The 17043-nt window shown below is 42.5% G+C and overlaps 1 protein-coding gene across 1 annotated transcript in view; it reads right to left on the reverse strand.

Moving 5' to 3' along the window:
• GPR139 (G protein-coupled receptor 139) overlaps positions 1-9161 on the reverse strand; it is a 337974-nt gene extending 328813 nt beyond the window's left edge. Inside the window, exon 1 of the mRNA XM_069209212.1 lies at positions 8516-9161. Coding sequence (XP_069065313.1) covers positions 8516-8630 — 115 coding nt within the window. The 5' untranslated portion in view covers positions 8631-9161. The remainder of the gene's footprint in view (positions 1-8515) is intronic.
• Between the last annotated feature and the right edge of the window lie 7882 nt (positions 9162-17043).

Here is a 17043-nt window from a genome sequence, read left to right on the forward strand (position 1 = left end):
TTGGTATTAGACTTAAGTCCTCTCTGCCATCCGTTAGGTTTCCTATAAACTGCAGAGATTTGACTGGTGGGAAGTTTGATATTAGTCATAAGGGTGCCTTGGCCTCGGCAGCAAACAATTTGCATTCACTATCAAATATTGATTGACTATCCTGTGACTCCAATTTAACAACCCCAATTCTGGGATCTGTGGGTAGGCCTGGGGTGTCTGACGAGTTTGTTGATTATGGGGAAACACAGTGCCCTGAGCCCAGAGATTTGGGAATTAGTGCTGAACTTTCTATTATGTCCTGGAATTTGGCTGGGATGGGCAGGAAATTATTGGATCCCGAATGGGTTAATTATATAAATAATCAGGATATATGCTTATTTCAAGAGACCTGGGCTTTGGACTCTGTATTCGTAGACGGTTTCTTATCTTATCAGGAGATGGCCCAACCGGCAGACTGTGATACTGGTCGTGCCAAGGGAGGTCTATTGATACTGCTTAGCAAGAAGCTGAAGTGCGAACATCTTGTACTAAAAATAGATTCCCCTGACTTATTAGGGGTACAGTTTGCATTTAACAGAGGTTTTAAGGTAGTTATAATCAATACATATGCAAGATCAGTACCGCAGGGACTGGAGTCTTAGACTTTGACCCAGGTGTTCGAGCATTTAGATATTTTGTCTCCTGATACCTATGTAGTGGTTGCAGGAGACATGAATTGCACATTCAAAACCTCATATCTAACTAATGACCTAACAATTGAAGTGGATGAACACTGGGGTATTCCACATTTGGAGAATGAGCAATTATGTAGTCTCTCTTGCGTTGCCTATAGTTGAATTCACTGTGCCTTAAGTATGGGCTTAGGGCTTGCAATGGTCGTGCAAACTCTGACCCAAATATTGCCCCCACTTTATAGAGGCCAGTCGTCTAGTGTTCTCGATTATTTTTTGTTGGAGGTTAGGCTATGGCCAATAATGAAGGTGGACTTTCGCCATGTTAGTGACCATAACTCCCTGCTCCTCACTCTACACAGTGTTAAATTTAGGAGGTTATTGAATACCGGTCACACTGTTGTTCCGGAGCCACTTTTGGATAGCAGTCACATTCGTGTCAGCTGGCTAAAAGTGCTATCTAATCCATATAAGATTGGGGAGATTTATAAATTGTTTATTGATGTTATGGCTGATTATGAGGGACAGGAGGTTGCCAATATACCTATTCTTACCATCCATGAGTCAATGACACAAGCTACAGAATATTTTCTATAAGGAAATTCCCACTAAGAAATTTGACCACCCACATAAAACCAGGGAATAATTTAACAAGAATTGCTCAAAGGCAAAACTTGCATTAAAGCTAGCCATTGTGTCCCGCTCTCAGGGGGCTATTAGAACAGCTAGATTAGCCTACTACCAAGCCATAGCACAGGCAAAGAAAAGCTGGGATGAGTTAATATGGCAAAATCTGTTGGATGCCACCAGATACAATAACAATATGTCATTATGGAAACAATTGTCTGGGAGACATAGGGAGGGCAACAACACAATTTGTTCTTACATCCAACCTGTGAGTTGGGTAGATCATTTTTGTAATCTTTATGCTTTGCCCTGTAACTTCTCTATTTATGATTCTCATTCCCAGCAATCGGTTGCAGTGTGCTTACCTCCTGGTGACCTGGGAACGGACGTGTGTAATCAGGATGATTATATTGTCTTTACTCTGGAGAGAACACTCGCCGCCATTAATTCCCTTAAATCTTCTAAAGCCCCAGGCCCAGATAATATATTATATTATGTTATATTATGTTATATTATATTATATTATAGTCAGTATAAGTATACTATAGAGTGTAGTGTCACCTCATCTGAGCTGTTAGCAGTGTGAATGGTAGTTAATCCATTATTTGTGATATTCAAATGTATATATCGCCAACGTGTATGGCACAGCTGTGCAGGCAGCAATTGCCCCTTGTGACATCGAAGGATTCCATCTGTAACAAAAATTGGAAACTTTTTATTAAATATTGAAATATTGCATTGTCACTTTTAGTAAAAGTGACTTCTATCATAGGCAATAGTCCCTTGAACACCAAGGAGACCATCTAGTGTTCCACCAAAGTACACTGAATTAAATTGAACATGTGAGCACTACTTTACCAATTTAGCTTCTGTATCTGCCATCTAGGAATACCGCCCACCATCCTGATTGGCTAGCATTGTTTCTGAAAGGCAAGCTGGTGTATGATGTCACAGTAGATCACAATAGCCCAAGCCGACATCATAAAGAAAAACAACAGTCTAGACAAGGGGTCTTCAACAAGGGGGGAGGGTCCCCCTAGGCGGTCCTCAAGTGATCCTGGGGGGCACCAGGCTCTAGCCAAAAGAAGCATTATGCTGATAACAGTGTTTTGTTTTAAGCAGAAAAACACTTATTAAATTTTTAAAAAGGTAAAAGAACTGAACTGCAATGTTTAAACAAGTCTAGATATATTTAAACATTGCCAACTTAATAGAATATTGTGAAAAAAATTCTAAGTCGGGCCCCGATTATTTTTTTTCCCACTGGGGGACTTGGCATTAAAACGTTTGAAAACCACTGGTCTAGAAGAATGCATATTGTGTGTGATTGTTAGCAAATGCCATATTGAGTAAAAATACCTGTGTTTCTTTCTCTACATGTGTAATCCCTTCCGTTTTGGAAGGCACTGTTTTGTTTTAAGTAAAGAGGTACTCATTAGATAACATAGTGATGCTGCCTGAGTTGTTGCATTGCTCTGCCTTCACGAGGGTGGTAGCCTACATTGATAACAACGTTTCGAACCACCGAGATATTGTGCTCTGTCTCCTTTACATGGCGCCATCGCAGCAGCGTGGGTGAAACTATTTAAAAAAAATAAGATATTGCAATGTTAGTCCTATAGAGTCTGACTTCCAACTGGCTAGGGTTGAAGTGTTTTAAAATTACCTTAGGCATTCATTATGAGCCCGCCATGGACAGTAACACTGGAGTGTGAAAGTCTGGTCCATTATAATGAGGACCCCAAGGGTCCACTTAGAAATGAGAAATTACTGGGAGGGATTGATAAGGCCGGGTTCTGCTCCCCTGATCATTCCTAACTTTTCAGACTTTCACATGGACATTTCTGCTGGTTTCACCAACCAAGATCTCCACATGAAAGTTAAAAACGTTTAATTCCAAAGGGGCCAGTAACTCCTGTTACCAGCCCCATTGGGGTTCAGAATCCAGTCTCAATGAGAAGGCCTAATGATTCACTTAAAGTTTGGCAGAGCAAGAGTCGTCTTAAATCACCTCTCACCCTGCCAACCTGGGGCAACGCGCTGCATTTAGAGATGGGGAACTGCCGGGTTTCCTGTGGCTAAGCCCTAGTAGGCTTCAGTGTGGGAAACCCTTGACCTGAAAGTGGTACTGCCACAGGGCCACCTGGGCAGAGTAGCAGAGCCAACTACATTGAGAGTGATACTTCTGCCACTGATTTTTCCTACCTTGGAGTTTCTTGTCAGGCGTGACAGACCCAGGAAAAAACTAGAAAGATGTCACTGAAGCACAGGGAGATATCACCCTCTGAGTCAAGGGCTTTTACCTTTCTGTTTCAGTAACAAACTCCGGCTTTGGGTGATCGTTGTTGAGACTAAAAAAAAATGTCAAGTGGGCCCTATCAACATGGCGGCCTGGTCAGCATTTGGCTAAGATGGAAGTCCGTGTGCCACATCTGTGGATGCTTTTTCAACATAGTGATCAATGCGATGTATGGGGGGATCAGGGCTTCCCACTGGTCTCTAAATGGTTCATCTAATCAGACTAACTTGTAACTGGAGTGGTTGGCACTGTTTCCGGGAACCCATATACTGTATTGCACCACTTATTCATATTGACTTCTAACCAGCATGTGTGATGTTTTTAAGCAGAGAGATACTGCATGGTGCCACCTACACATGTGATGCCGTAACCTTAGTTGGTAGAACTAGTTTCAAGTTTTGAAAATACTAATTGTGCTACCTATACATGCAGGCTTGTAACCTGCATGGGTGGTACTGCTTTCAAGAGCGGAAGCACTCCTTTGTGCCACCAACTCATAATGACTTCTACCCAGCATGTATGATACTGTTTCAAATAATGTGATACTATATTGTGGTACTTGTGCATGTTGTCTTGAACGTAGCATGCATGGCAATGGTTTCAGGTACTGTAATACTCTATTATGCCACCTTTGCACATCCCTTTCTACCCAGAAATAGCAGTGCACATTTGTATGTTCAGAGATCATACATGATGCCTTCTAGCCAGCAGAAGTGGCACTGGCTTTAAGCAGACACACTCTATTGTGCACCCTATGCATGCTGACTACCAACCAGCCTGAAAGGCACTGTTTTACAGTAGTTTCTTGTTTAGTATTTGTTTTAGTTTTTCATTGATTATTTAGCAAAATACAACTTTGTTGGTGACACCAGAGGGATAAATTCCGCTTATCAACATTCACAACTATTCATATATCGTTGAGTTACATACAGTAAATCGAAGGTTCATTCACAGCATGAACAAACAATACTGACATCATAATTAAAGTAATGAGTCAGTTTCAATACTTGAGCGGGCACTACACTAGCTCATTCGTGAGTGCATTGTTGATTCCTGCAACGGGGTCGTCTTGCGCAGTTTTTGATTGCTTCCTCTTGCCAGTGTTGGTGACTCTGCTGAGCATCCTGGTGGATTGACTCACGTCATTTGTGTGTGCTGTATCGTGACCACAACGCCTGGCACCGCTGTCATCACCGAGCTGCGCTCTTCATTCCACTTTGGCGTGTTGCCATCCAGCCAGTGTGCGTGGCACTGCTTTCTAGTACTGAGAAATATTACAGTGCCATGCCATCCAAGGGCACAGCCTGCCAAGCAGCACGAAAATCACAGCTGCCAGGGAGCTTCCGCTCCTTAGAAAGCGCCTTAAACCGTCTAGCAACACTGTACCATACACGGCACAGCTTTAAACTCCTGCTTTTCCGGCTCGGAGTAGTGGGTTTCCCTAGTGGATCAGCAAATGCTTTGAAAAGGATATGTGGTCTAGTGGGTAAGTGCCGAGCAGGGCTTGAGACCCATCTTCTAATCGCTGCTTTAACACCTTGTGATTCTGGGGGTTCACTTATCTCCCTGGGCAGGGAATTCCAAATAACCGTAATGTGATGCATGTATGTATGCCACAAAATAAAGAAAGTGATTTGACCATGCAGGGCGACTCTACTGCACCCTCTAGTACAGTCCAAATTACAGGTTTATCCTCCCTCCTTCCCGTTCCATAACTCCCCTGTTATGTAATCCGGCCTCACCCGCACCTCAAACCCACACGAATGTTCAAGGCGCAGCAATGCACACTGTGGATGCTCCTGCTGCAATAAAAATGTTCTCAATACATCGTTTGCTGGAGGAAAGAAGGTCTGTGCGATTCCAACTCATAAAAAAATAAAACTGTAATAATAATAATGATTATAATAACAATAATCATCTTCATCGTAATAACAATGGCCATCATCAGCATCATAGATGTGGCCTATTCGAATATGGAATATGGGGAACCTGGTTCAGCTCTCTTCCTTGCCTTAACTTTCTATGTTCCTGTGCCTAAAAGGGAAAACCATGTGTAGTCTAGTCGGGTTGTGTTGTGTAGCAAACAAATAAATAATTAAATAAATGCATATTTAAATAAACCAACAAATAAACAAACACACAAACAGACCTACAGGGAGTGCAGAATTATTAGGCAAATGAGTATTTTGACCACATCATCCTCTTTATGCATGTTGTCTTACTCCAAGCTGTATAGGCTCGAAAGCCTACTACCAATTAAGCATATTAGGTGATGTGCATCTCTGTAATGAGAAGGGGTGTGGTCTAATGACATCAACACCCTATATCAGGTGTGCATAATTATTAGGCAACTTCCTTTCCTTTGGCAAAATGGGTCAAAAGAAGGACTTGACAGGCTCAGAAAAGTCAAAAATAGTGAGATATCTTGCAGAGGGATGCAGCACTCTTAAAATTGCAAAGCTTCTGAAGCGTGATCATCGAACAATCAAGCGTTTCATTCAAAATAGTCAACAGGGTCGCAAGAAGAGTGTGGAAAAACCAAGCCGCAAAATAACTGCCCATGAACTGAGAAAAGTCAAGCGTGCAGCTGCCACGATGCCACTTGCCACCAGTTTGGCCATATTTCAGAGCTGCAACATCACTGGAGAGCCCAAAAGCACAAGGTGTGCAATACTCAGAGACATGGCCAAGGTAAGAAAGGCTGAAAGACGACCACCACTGAACAAGACACACAAGCTGAAACGTCAAGACTGGGCCAAGAAATATCTCAAGACTGATTTTTCTAAGGTTTTATGGACTGATGAAATGAGAGTGAGTCTTGATGGGCCAGATGGAAGGGCCCGTGGCTGGATTGGTAAAGGGCAGAGAGCTCCAGTCCGACTCAGACGCCAGCAAGGTGGAGGTGGAGTACTGGTTTGGGCTGGTATCATCAGAGATGAGCTTGTGGGGCCTTTTCGGGTTGAGGGTGGAGTCAAGCTCAACTCCCAGTCCTACTGCCAGTTCCTGGAAGACACCTTCTTTAAGCAGTGGTACAGGAAGAAGTCTGCATCCTTCAAGAAAAACATGGTTTTCATGCAGGACAATGCTCCATCACACGCGTCCAAGTACTCCACAGCGTGGCTGGCAAGAAAGGGTATAAAAGAAGGAAATCTAATGACATGGCCTCCTTGTTCACCTGATCTGAACCCCATTGAGAACCTGTGGTCCATCATCAAATGTGAGATTTACAAGGAGGGAAAACAGTACACCTCTCTGAACAGTGTCTGGGAGGCTGTGGTTGCTGCTGCACGCAATGTTGATGGTGAACAGATCAAAACACTGACAGAATCCATGGATGGCAGGCTTTTGAGTGTCCTTGCAAAGAAAGGTGGCTATATTGGTCACTGATTTGTTTTTGTTTTGTTTTTGAATGTCAGAAATGTATATTTGTGAATGTTGAGATGTTATATTGGTTTCACTGGTAATAATAAATAATTGAAATGGGTATATATTTTTTTTTGTTAAGTTGCCTAATAATTATGCACAGTAATAGTCACCTGCACACACAGATATCCCCCTAACATAGCTAAAACTAAAAACAAACTAAAAACTACTTCCAAAAATATTCAGCTTTGATATTAATGAGTTTTTTGGGTTCATTGAGAACATGGTTGTTGTTCAATAATAAAATTAATCCTCAAAAATACAACTTGCCTAATAATTCTGCACTCCCTGTAGACTTAGTGCAGATGGGTATAGCTGAGAGTGGCTCCCGGACGAAATAAGAAGCACACCTTGGTTTTCAAGAGCTGTAAGCTGCCGAACAACCAGTGTCAATCGCCGAGTATGCTTATCGCTGTCCGTGGTGCTGAAGTGAAGACACTATGAAGTCATGTAAACACGTACAGCTACGTTAGACCTCAGCCAATGGTGTGAAACGATAGCTGACTCTCCAGATTGCAGAACACAGAACCACGACCTACGAGACAAAGTCAGAGTTTCAGGGCAGGGCCATGCCCAGCCGGCACCCTGTGGACGTGTACACAGACTCCCCTGTGTAACAGGCTGCAGGGAGGAAGAGGGCCATCCATGCCTAAAGTCCGGCTTAGCGCTGCCGTGCCTCTGGCCGCCAGAGCGCCGCTCGTCATTTAAATGGAGTAAACCAGAGGAAGCCCCACTGTTGGAAGGTGGGTGAGAAACGTGTGCAGCTCTAATTATGTTCACCCTGGTATTACTAAGAGGATCGCTGGCACATGGCTCCGTACCTCTCTAACTGACTGAGGACAAAAGTTCAAAGCGGCATTCTTGCTTTCCAACACCGTGAAGAGGCCTTTCTCAGATCTAATTATCAACTCGTTTTCCATTCGCTCGCCAGTTACACACACAGACAGCTGCCTACTATGTAGACAGACAGCCCTGAATATTTCGTGTTCTCTTAGTGACTAACATGCAGACGTGTCACTCTAAACTCACAGATGCCCTTCCTTGGCTGACTCAAAGATTAAATGAGAACCTATGGCGTTACATGCCAAGAAGATAGAGCCAGCCCCAACAGAGTTCGCTCAATTTAATGAACATACATTCATAACGTAACATAAACATAACACTTCACAGCAAAAGATAAGCTAACACAACACACGATAACATAAGATGGCATAAGGTAAATTCATGTATACCATACCATAACATTACATAACATAACATAAGGTAACTTAATGTAACGCAAGATACTGTAACATACCATAGCATAGCGCGACAGAACATAAGGTTAATGCGTAGAGCCACGTTCACCTCGAGGGACTTCGCGGCCCTGAAACAACTGATTCTAAGAGCTCCCCAAGACAATGGTCAAAGGCTCTGTGAGCAGGTCGTTTTGTTTGATTTCGAAATGCACAAAATCTAAACTACCCAATAAACAGTGTACAAAAAATAAAAAAATAAAACTCACCTGGCAGCCCCAGGCAGAGCAGTATGCTGTAATAGATCACAGGCGCAGACCCCAAGCCACAGCCATACTTGTTGTGAGAAAGAAGCGAGGTGTTGTAAACGTGATTGTGCTCCATTGACTTGCTCTTTCTTCCCTGCTGCCGGGGTCCCTTTCTTCAAAACATCGGAGGTACAGAACAGGCAAAAAACACAGAGCGCGAGAACGATGCAGCCCTCCTTCGCCGGCGCGCTGCCTCCAACAAGCCGCTGTGCCCTTCAGAGCATCCCTGCATCCCAGGACTCCCTCCACCTGCTGCGCGCTGTAATAATTAAGAGAAAGTGCAGCGCGGCGGCTGCCCGCTGCATGCTTCAATCACGTAGGGCGGAAGCTGGGCTGTCGTTAGAGCTGAAAACCCCTACATGAAATGTTGATGAGTGCAGAGTCGCATACATCAGGCGCGCGGCCCCTGAGGACAGCCGTCCCTGTGCCGTCTGAGGCAAACACAATGGGAGCTAGAAAGCAATCACCTCAGATTCACCCTCCCCGCCGGTTTACAGCGTCAAATCAGTAGAATTGGATTAGAAGGATAACACATAATCTCATGAATCAAACAGATCCCGGTATCGACCATGCGGGCAAGGACCCGCACAGGTACAAGCACGCGCATAAGGCACGCTAAGTTGGACAGCCTGCGATAACCTGGAAAGTTATCTCCTAAGCTCCTGTTTTCTGGCACCTTAGTGAAAAGTCATGATTTTTCCAGCTCTGCTGTTTTTTTATTTTTTTATTTTTGTGAGCTGCATGGGTGTTTTCTGTTTTGCGTTTGGTTCAGAATGATTCAGGAAGGCAGTTTTTGCTGCAGAAGGCAAAACTGACATTTTGGAACTGCTAACGCCTCCCTTTATGACTAATTTACTCACTTTGGGAATCATTTTAGGCCAATGAATCTTTTGACCCTGATTGAAGACACCTTCAGACGAGATAACTAATCAGCATGTCAATCAATATGTCAATAAAGTCATCAATATTTACCATAATAAGACAATTCAAATTAGTCAAAGACATTAATAAAACTTAGAAACCACCATGACCTTGCAGTCATGAATAACCACACCAGTTTAGTACTATTATATGAAGTTTATTCCCTATTGATTACAATTCTACTAGTAAGTTTATTAGTCTCAAAACTAAGAAACACATTAGCATAGTCACAATATGGCAACTCTGATAAGATTTAATCAAAGCCAGAATCACGAATATTAGAATATAGCACAACGTCAACATAGGTTATCCTTAGCTGAGTATCATTATCACGTTATTCAACAAAGCATAGATTCAGTCATTTGTCTATTTGCGTCGGTTTAGTGAACCCCTCATCTAACCTCGAATTAGCATTGGCATGTTGGGCTTCATGCAAAACAATTTAGCAAAACCAATTTAGAAAACATCTAACTATGGTCTCTGTCAAAAGAAGCAGTTGGTACCTAGAAAGGAAAAGCAAACAGACAATTACAATTTCACTGTCAAATAGTTACCCTCCGTATTGGGTCAGCATACAGGTTTGGTCTTCGTCCTCAGGGCATCAGTTGATTCGCCATCAGGAATTCAGCAGTCGGGTAAAAGGGCACTTCTTTCCTAAGGAGGTAAAGGGTAAACGGGCAATATAAGGGCAAGGATGGTTTTAAGAACCAAACAGGAAAGTCTCTATTCAGAGTGACAAAGTGTCTGGGTCATAGCAAAACGCAACAGCATCTCCCTCTCCTCTATCTCTTAGTCTCCAATTCTGATTTACTTCCCTGTGTCAAGGGTTTTTATCCCTTTTCTGTGGTACAATCCCCTAAGTTTTAATTGGTTGGGGTCAGCACCCCACTATCTCCCTCCAATAGGGTTTCAATGACTTCATTAAATTTTTCACCCCATAACAGTTCTCACGTAGTTTATTGGTCCTTATGATTGACGTCTTCAGCGGGTAGAATGTCCGGTATGATTTCATACTCTCGTGGTCTTCTTTGCATCTTCAGTCAGTGGTGCCATTGTCTGTACCGGTTCAGGCGACCTTGTACCTGCGAGTAGTCTACACTGTTGCATTCAGCAAGAATGTTTCACTAAGCAAATCAAATTTCATGAGAACGGATCTACTACAGTTACATTCATCTTCTAGCTTTGGAAAAATAGGAGTTCATGTCCTTCAGCAAGTCAGCACACTGCACGTTAGAAAAACACATTTAATATGAAACCAGGCAGCTAGGCCTCAACTCATGCTGAGGCCTAATGATTTATTAGCAGAACTTTAACATATAACCTTTTATTATTAGTACATAATCATACTCTAACATAACATTTCATCATTATTAATCAGTTTCACTAGTCATTGTATATATTGGCGGCCACTCCCCGTGGGCACCTTTCAAACGCACGTTCAGCAAAATACATTAATACATTTTCTATGCAGCATTATTACGCATTAGTTCAGAAACATTTCACATTAATTTCCAAGTATATAAGCTGTGCTCTCTCAGTCCCTCCTCTGATGACACTTGTCATCACACAAAACCTTTCCCTTCACAACCTTTCATTTTCTTTAGGTTACGCATCTCAATTTCTTCCTCCCTATGTGATCTTTCCCAGATTTCTTTGAACATTTTCTCTTTTTCTTTTTCTACTTTTCTTTTATGAAGTTTTGGCAAATCTCTTTTAATTCTTTTATTAATTTTGCATGATAACCATAGTCCAAATAAACAAGTCAGGACAATTAATATATCCCCTATTATTCTTCCAAGAACCCTGTTTCAAATACTACTAAACCAATTCCCTACTTTAGTAATCCCTTTCCCAACTTTTTCCCAAACTCCAGGTTCCTTCAGCTCCTTCAAATCTGCACTATCTCTTGTTAGGTTAGTAAGCATACCTCTAATCTTTCTACTATTATCTGGAATGAATGCACAACAATGGCACTCATTAAGCATTTTACAGACTCCGCCACTCTTCGCTAAAAGAATGTCTAAAGCAAGCTGGTTTTTAAGAGTCATAGCTCTTTCCGCAGCAAGTTCAGTATCCATCAGGAGTATAGCCCCTGTGAAGTTTGTCAGCATGTTATCCACAATAGTAGACAACTTTCGAATCTTTATGGAGTTGAAGATAACCCCTACTGAAGGAACTATGGCTCCAAATATGTCACCAACGACAGCAGCTGCTGTCTCTCTCTTTTGTCTAGTATGTTATAATTCAGACATTTTAGGAATTTGCTTAAGGTCATCAATCTGGTAGATCTTGGGAAAAACTATTCCCAAATAACATGTCCCATACCATCCCTTTGGAAGACGGTAATAAGCATTAAGTCCACATATATATCAGATTCCAGGGATCGCCGGATCCTGTCCATTTAACATAAACGTCCATTTACTCTGAAACAAAAACATATGCCTGCACTCACTCATTCCCACAAATAAAGTGTCATGCTCAGATTTCGGCTTATATATACACAAAGCCTTCCTATGTGTAATGCATCTATAGCTAACTTGCCCTGTGTCTTTTTTGCAGTGTAAGCATAGTCATTTGCAAGCGTGCGTTTTTCTAATCCCTTTTCTAGCCTTTCCTTCAATGCTTTCCGTCTATCATCAGTGTGATCTAAGAAGCTCTTTTCTACAGGTGTGAGTAAGCAGGTTAGATTATTGCGGTGCGCATAAGCTGTCCCAAATGTCAGTGTCGGCTCAAAGAAACCCCTAACTAATTTTATACTGTGTTCTTTAGCTAATTTATTTAGAAACCCAATCACAGGCACAAAGGAAAACACTACATCTAAGTTAGAATAGAAGTATTGAACATGTTCTTGATCACGGAATCTTGTTAACAGCAAACTACAGCTTATCCCGTAGTTAAGTGGCAGACTATGATAAGTAACCCCTTCTTGTACTGATGAAGGAATCTTTGTGCACACATAGCAATACTTCGCATCCATTGTGTCAACATACTCATTCAGCAAGCGATAGAAGACATTAGTAGATAGTTCCCCTTTTGAATTAGTTCCTCATGCAAGTATTTTGCATCCTGCTCAAACTTCTCCCATGGTGTTAGTGTAACAGTCTCAGAATTTGAAGCATTGTTAGTCACCTTCTTATCCACCAATGGCATTACCACAATCACAGCTATTATCACTGCAGCACATATAAATCCCACACCAACAACCAAACATGCATATGTCCTACCCCTATGACTATTATCTCTAGTGTAACTCATGATCTGTAAAGAATCAGACAGCAGAATAATACAAAGCAAACAATCAACTTGAGGACAATGTAAAAGCTCTCTTTTTTTTTTCTGTGCAAAATCTCTCTCTTTCTCTGCGAGTATTTACAGCGTTTCACTCACTCCAGGACCCCTTTGTCAAATCAGGTTAGCAGCTTGTCATAATCGGTTTTTCAAAGTCAAATCAGGTTAACAGTGTCACATCCGGTAATTTATCAGTCTCTTTTCTCAGCTTTTCAGCTTTCAATTTCGATTTCAATTTAACACAGTCTCTTTCTAATGTTTAATTCAGGTGCCGTAGTATTGACCTGGAATCTCTCAATCAAATCAGAATGCCAATAATTCTTGTTGACATTCAGCTGATGTTGCATATGCCCATTCAGGACCTGCGTACCTTCTGTTTGCAACTCTCTTTCTTTTCAGTTTGCGATCACCTTGCAACTCTCCTTCACTAAGATCTTTTTTCCTGGTTGTGTCAAATTCTTCCTCTATTGTTTCAATAGGGATCACTTTCTCTCCTGCAGTTTCTGGCTCTGGCCAATTATCTCCTTTAAGTGTTTTCTTTCTGCTTGGCCTTTCAGGACGTTGAACAGCGCCCTCCTCTTGTGCTATGGCGTTTTCTCTTGATGGCTCTGCAAGTGGCTCAGGAGGAGTCAGAACATCCCGACTTCCTTCTGCCTCACTCCCGTCGCCTTCAGGGTCAGTTATGGGCTCAATTTCAAACCTGTATCCGTCTGTTTCTGGGAGAACCTCTCTTTGTGTTGGTTCCCCTGTTACCTCAGCTGAGATAGGCTCACTGTCACTCCTGTGGATCTCGTTTACGGTTTGAGTGATTAAGCCGTCCTCAGCGGGCTCTCCTTCAGTCTCAGTTCCCCTTTGAATACTCTCCAGCCCTGAGACTTCCTTCTCTGCAGCTATTGTTTTGGACACTTCAAGTTCCTCATCAGTTGGAGACGTCACCTTCTTTGTGTGACTGGCATGTATCCAATTTGGAAGACCTGCACATTTCACAGCAGTACTAGTTGTCAGTATTACTTGATACGGCCCCTTCCAAAGTGGCTCCAAACACAACTTCCTCACGTGTTTCTTGACAATCACCCAGTCACTGGCTTTCAGGTTGTGACCTGGATCACTTATCGGTGGTAATGTGGTAGCCTCCACCTGGTGAGAAAAAGAGCGGACCACGTCAGCCAGACCCTTGCAGTAGTCCAACACCATATCATCCGTGATATTCACAAGAGCATTTGCAGGCACTGTGGGCAATCGCATAGCTCGGCCCATGAGAATTTCATGAGGAGACAGTCCTGATTTCTTGTCAGGTGTGTTTCTCATTGATATCAACACTAAGGGCAATGCATCTGGCCACTTCAAATTGGTAGCTGCGCACATTTGTGCCATTCTTGACTTCAATGTACCATTCATCTGCTCCACTAGTCCTGATGCTTCTGGGCAATAACTACAATGCAACTTCTGCTCAATGTTTAATGCTGCACACAAGAGCTTAATCACCTCATTGTCGAAGTGTCTGCCCCTATCTGATTCTAAAGAGATCGGAAACCCGAAACGTGGTATTAACTCCCTAAGCAGAAGCTTTGCTACTGTGAGACTGTCATTCCTACGTGTAGGATAAGCTTCAATCCAGTGGCTAAAAATGCACACAATCACCAACACGTATCTCAACCCTCCACACACAGGCATCTCAATAAAATCTATCTGCATTCTGTTAAATGGACCTCCTGCTCTCCCAACGTGACTCATATTCACCACAGTCCCTTTTCCTGTATTCATCTGCTGACAGATGATGCACCTGTGACAGATAACCTCTGCAGCTTGTCTGAAGTTTGGTTTGAACCAATCGATTTTGAACAACCTGATCATTGCGTCTCTCCCAACATGTGCTTGTCCATGGTAAAACCTTGCAAACTGTGACAAAAGACTGTTTGGCAAAACCATTTTTTCCTCCTCTGAAACCCATAAGTCATCAGATCTCTGTACGCATTGCATTCTCTGCCAGGAACATTTCTCCTCTTTGCTAGCACGTCCCTGCAATGATTTTAGCTCATCTAATGTGTCAATCACCCTTAATGCAAAGTTTAAGCATGTTTCATTTTCAGTTTCAGGTAACAATTCCCACTGATCTCGAAACGATATACAGTTCAATGCACAAAACCTTGCGACTTGATCTGCATATCCATTTCCCATTGACACAAAATCTTGTGACTTAACATGAGCATTGCATTTCACCACGGCAATTCCAAGAGGTAACTGAATCGCGTGCAACATATCCTTAATCTTGTCGCCATTTTTCACTGGAGAACCAGAAGAGGTCATGAAACCCCTCTGTGACCACAACTGGCCAAAATCATGTACAATTCCAAATCCATATTTGCTGTCAGTATAGATAGTGACTTTTAGGTTTTCAGCTGTGTGGCATGCCCTAGTAAGAGCAATTAATTCAGCCACTTGAGCAGAGTACACTCTTTCGAGCCAGGAAGCTTCTAAGATACCAGTGATTGTACACACGGCATACCCAGCTCTTAGTACTCCTACTGCGTCTCTCAAGCATGAACTATCAACAAAGATAATGTAATCATTTTCTTCAAGTTGGGTATCTTTAATATCAGGCCTTGGTTTGGTGCACAGATCTGTTACTTCAAGCCAATCATGTTCTACTTCCTCGGCATCATCAATGTCTGCATTTTCAATAGGAAGTAAGGTTGCCGGGTTCAATACAGTACATCTCTTAAGGGATACATAGGTGACCCCAATATAATTGTTTCATATTTTGTTAACCTCGCATTTATCATGAGCTGCGTCTTGGTTCGGGTTAACAAGATTTCAACTGAATGGGGGACCATTACTGTTAAGGGATGTCCCATCACTATGCCTTCACACTGGGTGAGGCTTTGACCAACTGCTGCAACTGCACGCAAACAACCCGGTAAGGCTGCTGCGACTGGGTCCAAAGTAGCTGAAAAATATGCTACTGAGCGGTTTGCACCTCCATGGACCTGTGTCAGGACAGACAAAGAACAAGCATCACGTTCATGACAAAACAGTACAAAAGGCTTTGTGTAATCAGGCATACCTAAAGCTGGTGCGCTGCACATGCTTTCCCTCAATTCCATGAATGCCTTAATTTCTTTGTCTGACATGGTTATGGCACCCGGGCCATCCTGAACTTCTTTAACAGTCAGTCTCACCAAGGGTTTAGAGATAATCGAGAAGTTGGGGATCCACTGACGACAGTAGCCCACCATTCCCAAAAACATCTTAACGTCTCTTTTTGTTGTCGGGGGATCCATCTGCAGTATGGCTGTCACTCTTTCTTTGGATATTTTTCTCAACCCTTTCTCAATTAGGTGACCTAAGTACTTCACCTCTCTCTGACAGTATTGCAGCTTCTTTGGGGACACTTTATGTCAATTTTTTCCCAAATGGTTCAGTAAGGCAATTGTGTCATACCTGCAGTCATCTTTTGTTTTGGACGCAATCAACAAATCATCAATATACTGCACTAAAGTCGAACTGAAAGGCAGTCCTAATGATTCCATATCCTTCTTCAATATCTGATTGAAGATGGAAGGTGACTCAGAAAACCCTTGAGGAATTCTGCACCAACTGTAAACCTTATCCAGGAATTTGAAACTGAAAAGAAATTGGTTATCCTCATGAAGAGGCACTGAAAAGAATGCTTGAGACAGGTCCACAACGGTGAACCATTCTGTATCACAAGGAACCTGAAACATGATCACAACTGGGTTTGGCTTTATGGGGCAACACTTTACCACAATCTCATTTATTTTCCTCAAGTCTTGAACAATTCAAACTTTCCCACAAGGCTTTTTCAGACCCATTATTGGTGAATTACACGTGCTACTCAGCACTTCTTTCAGAACCCCTTGCTTCACAAAGTCCGCAATTATCTGTGCTACTTGAATGAGGACATTTTGTGCCATGTGGTACTGCGGTACCTGGTGAAACACTGCATTTGGCTTCACCTCTACTTTAAATGGTTCTACTCCGTTTATTAGTCCCACTTCCTTTCCTGTCAGGTCCCACACTTTCTCTGTCACTGTTCCCTGCAACTCAGGTGGTAAGTCAGTCACTGTAACCATCGGGAATAGGGTTATCAAAGGGTATTCCTCATTTGCGGTCTCGGTCTCTAACTCTGGAAACTGACCATCGTCCCTTTCATCATCACTGTTTGTCTACACCTCAATCCCTTTATTGGAACAGGTAATCAAACAACTTGTTTTGCACAGTGAGTCTCTTCCCAGTAAGGATACAGGACTCGAGTCACA

This window comes from Pleurodeles waltl, chromosome 10 (genome assembly GCF_031143425.1).
Source record: "Pleurodeles waltl isolate 20211129_DDA chromosome 10, aPleWal1.hap1.20221129, whole genome shotgun sequence".
Taxonomy (NCBI): domain Eukaryota; kingdom Metazoa; phylum Chordata; class Amphibia; order Caudata; family Salamandridae; genus Pleurodeles; species Pleurodeles waltl.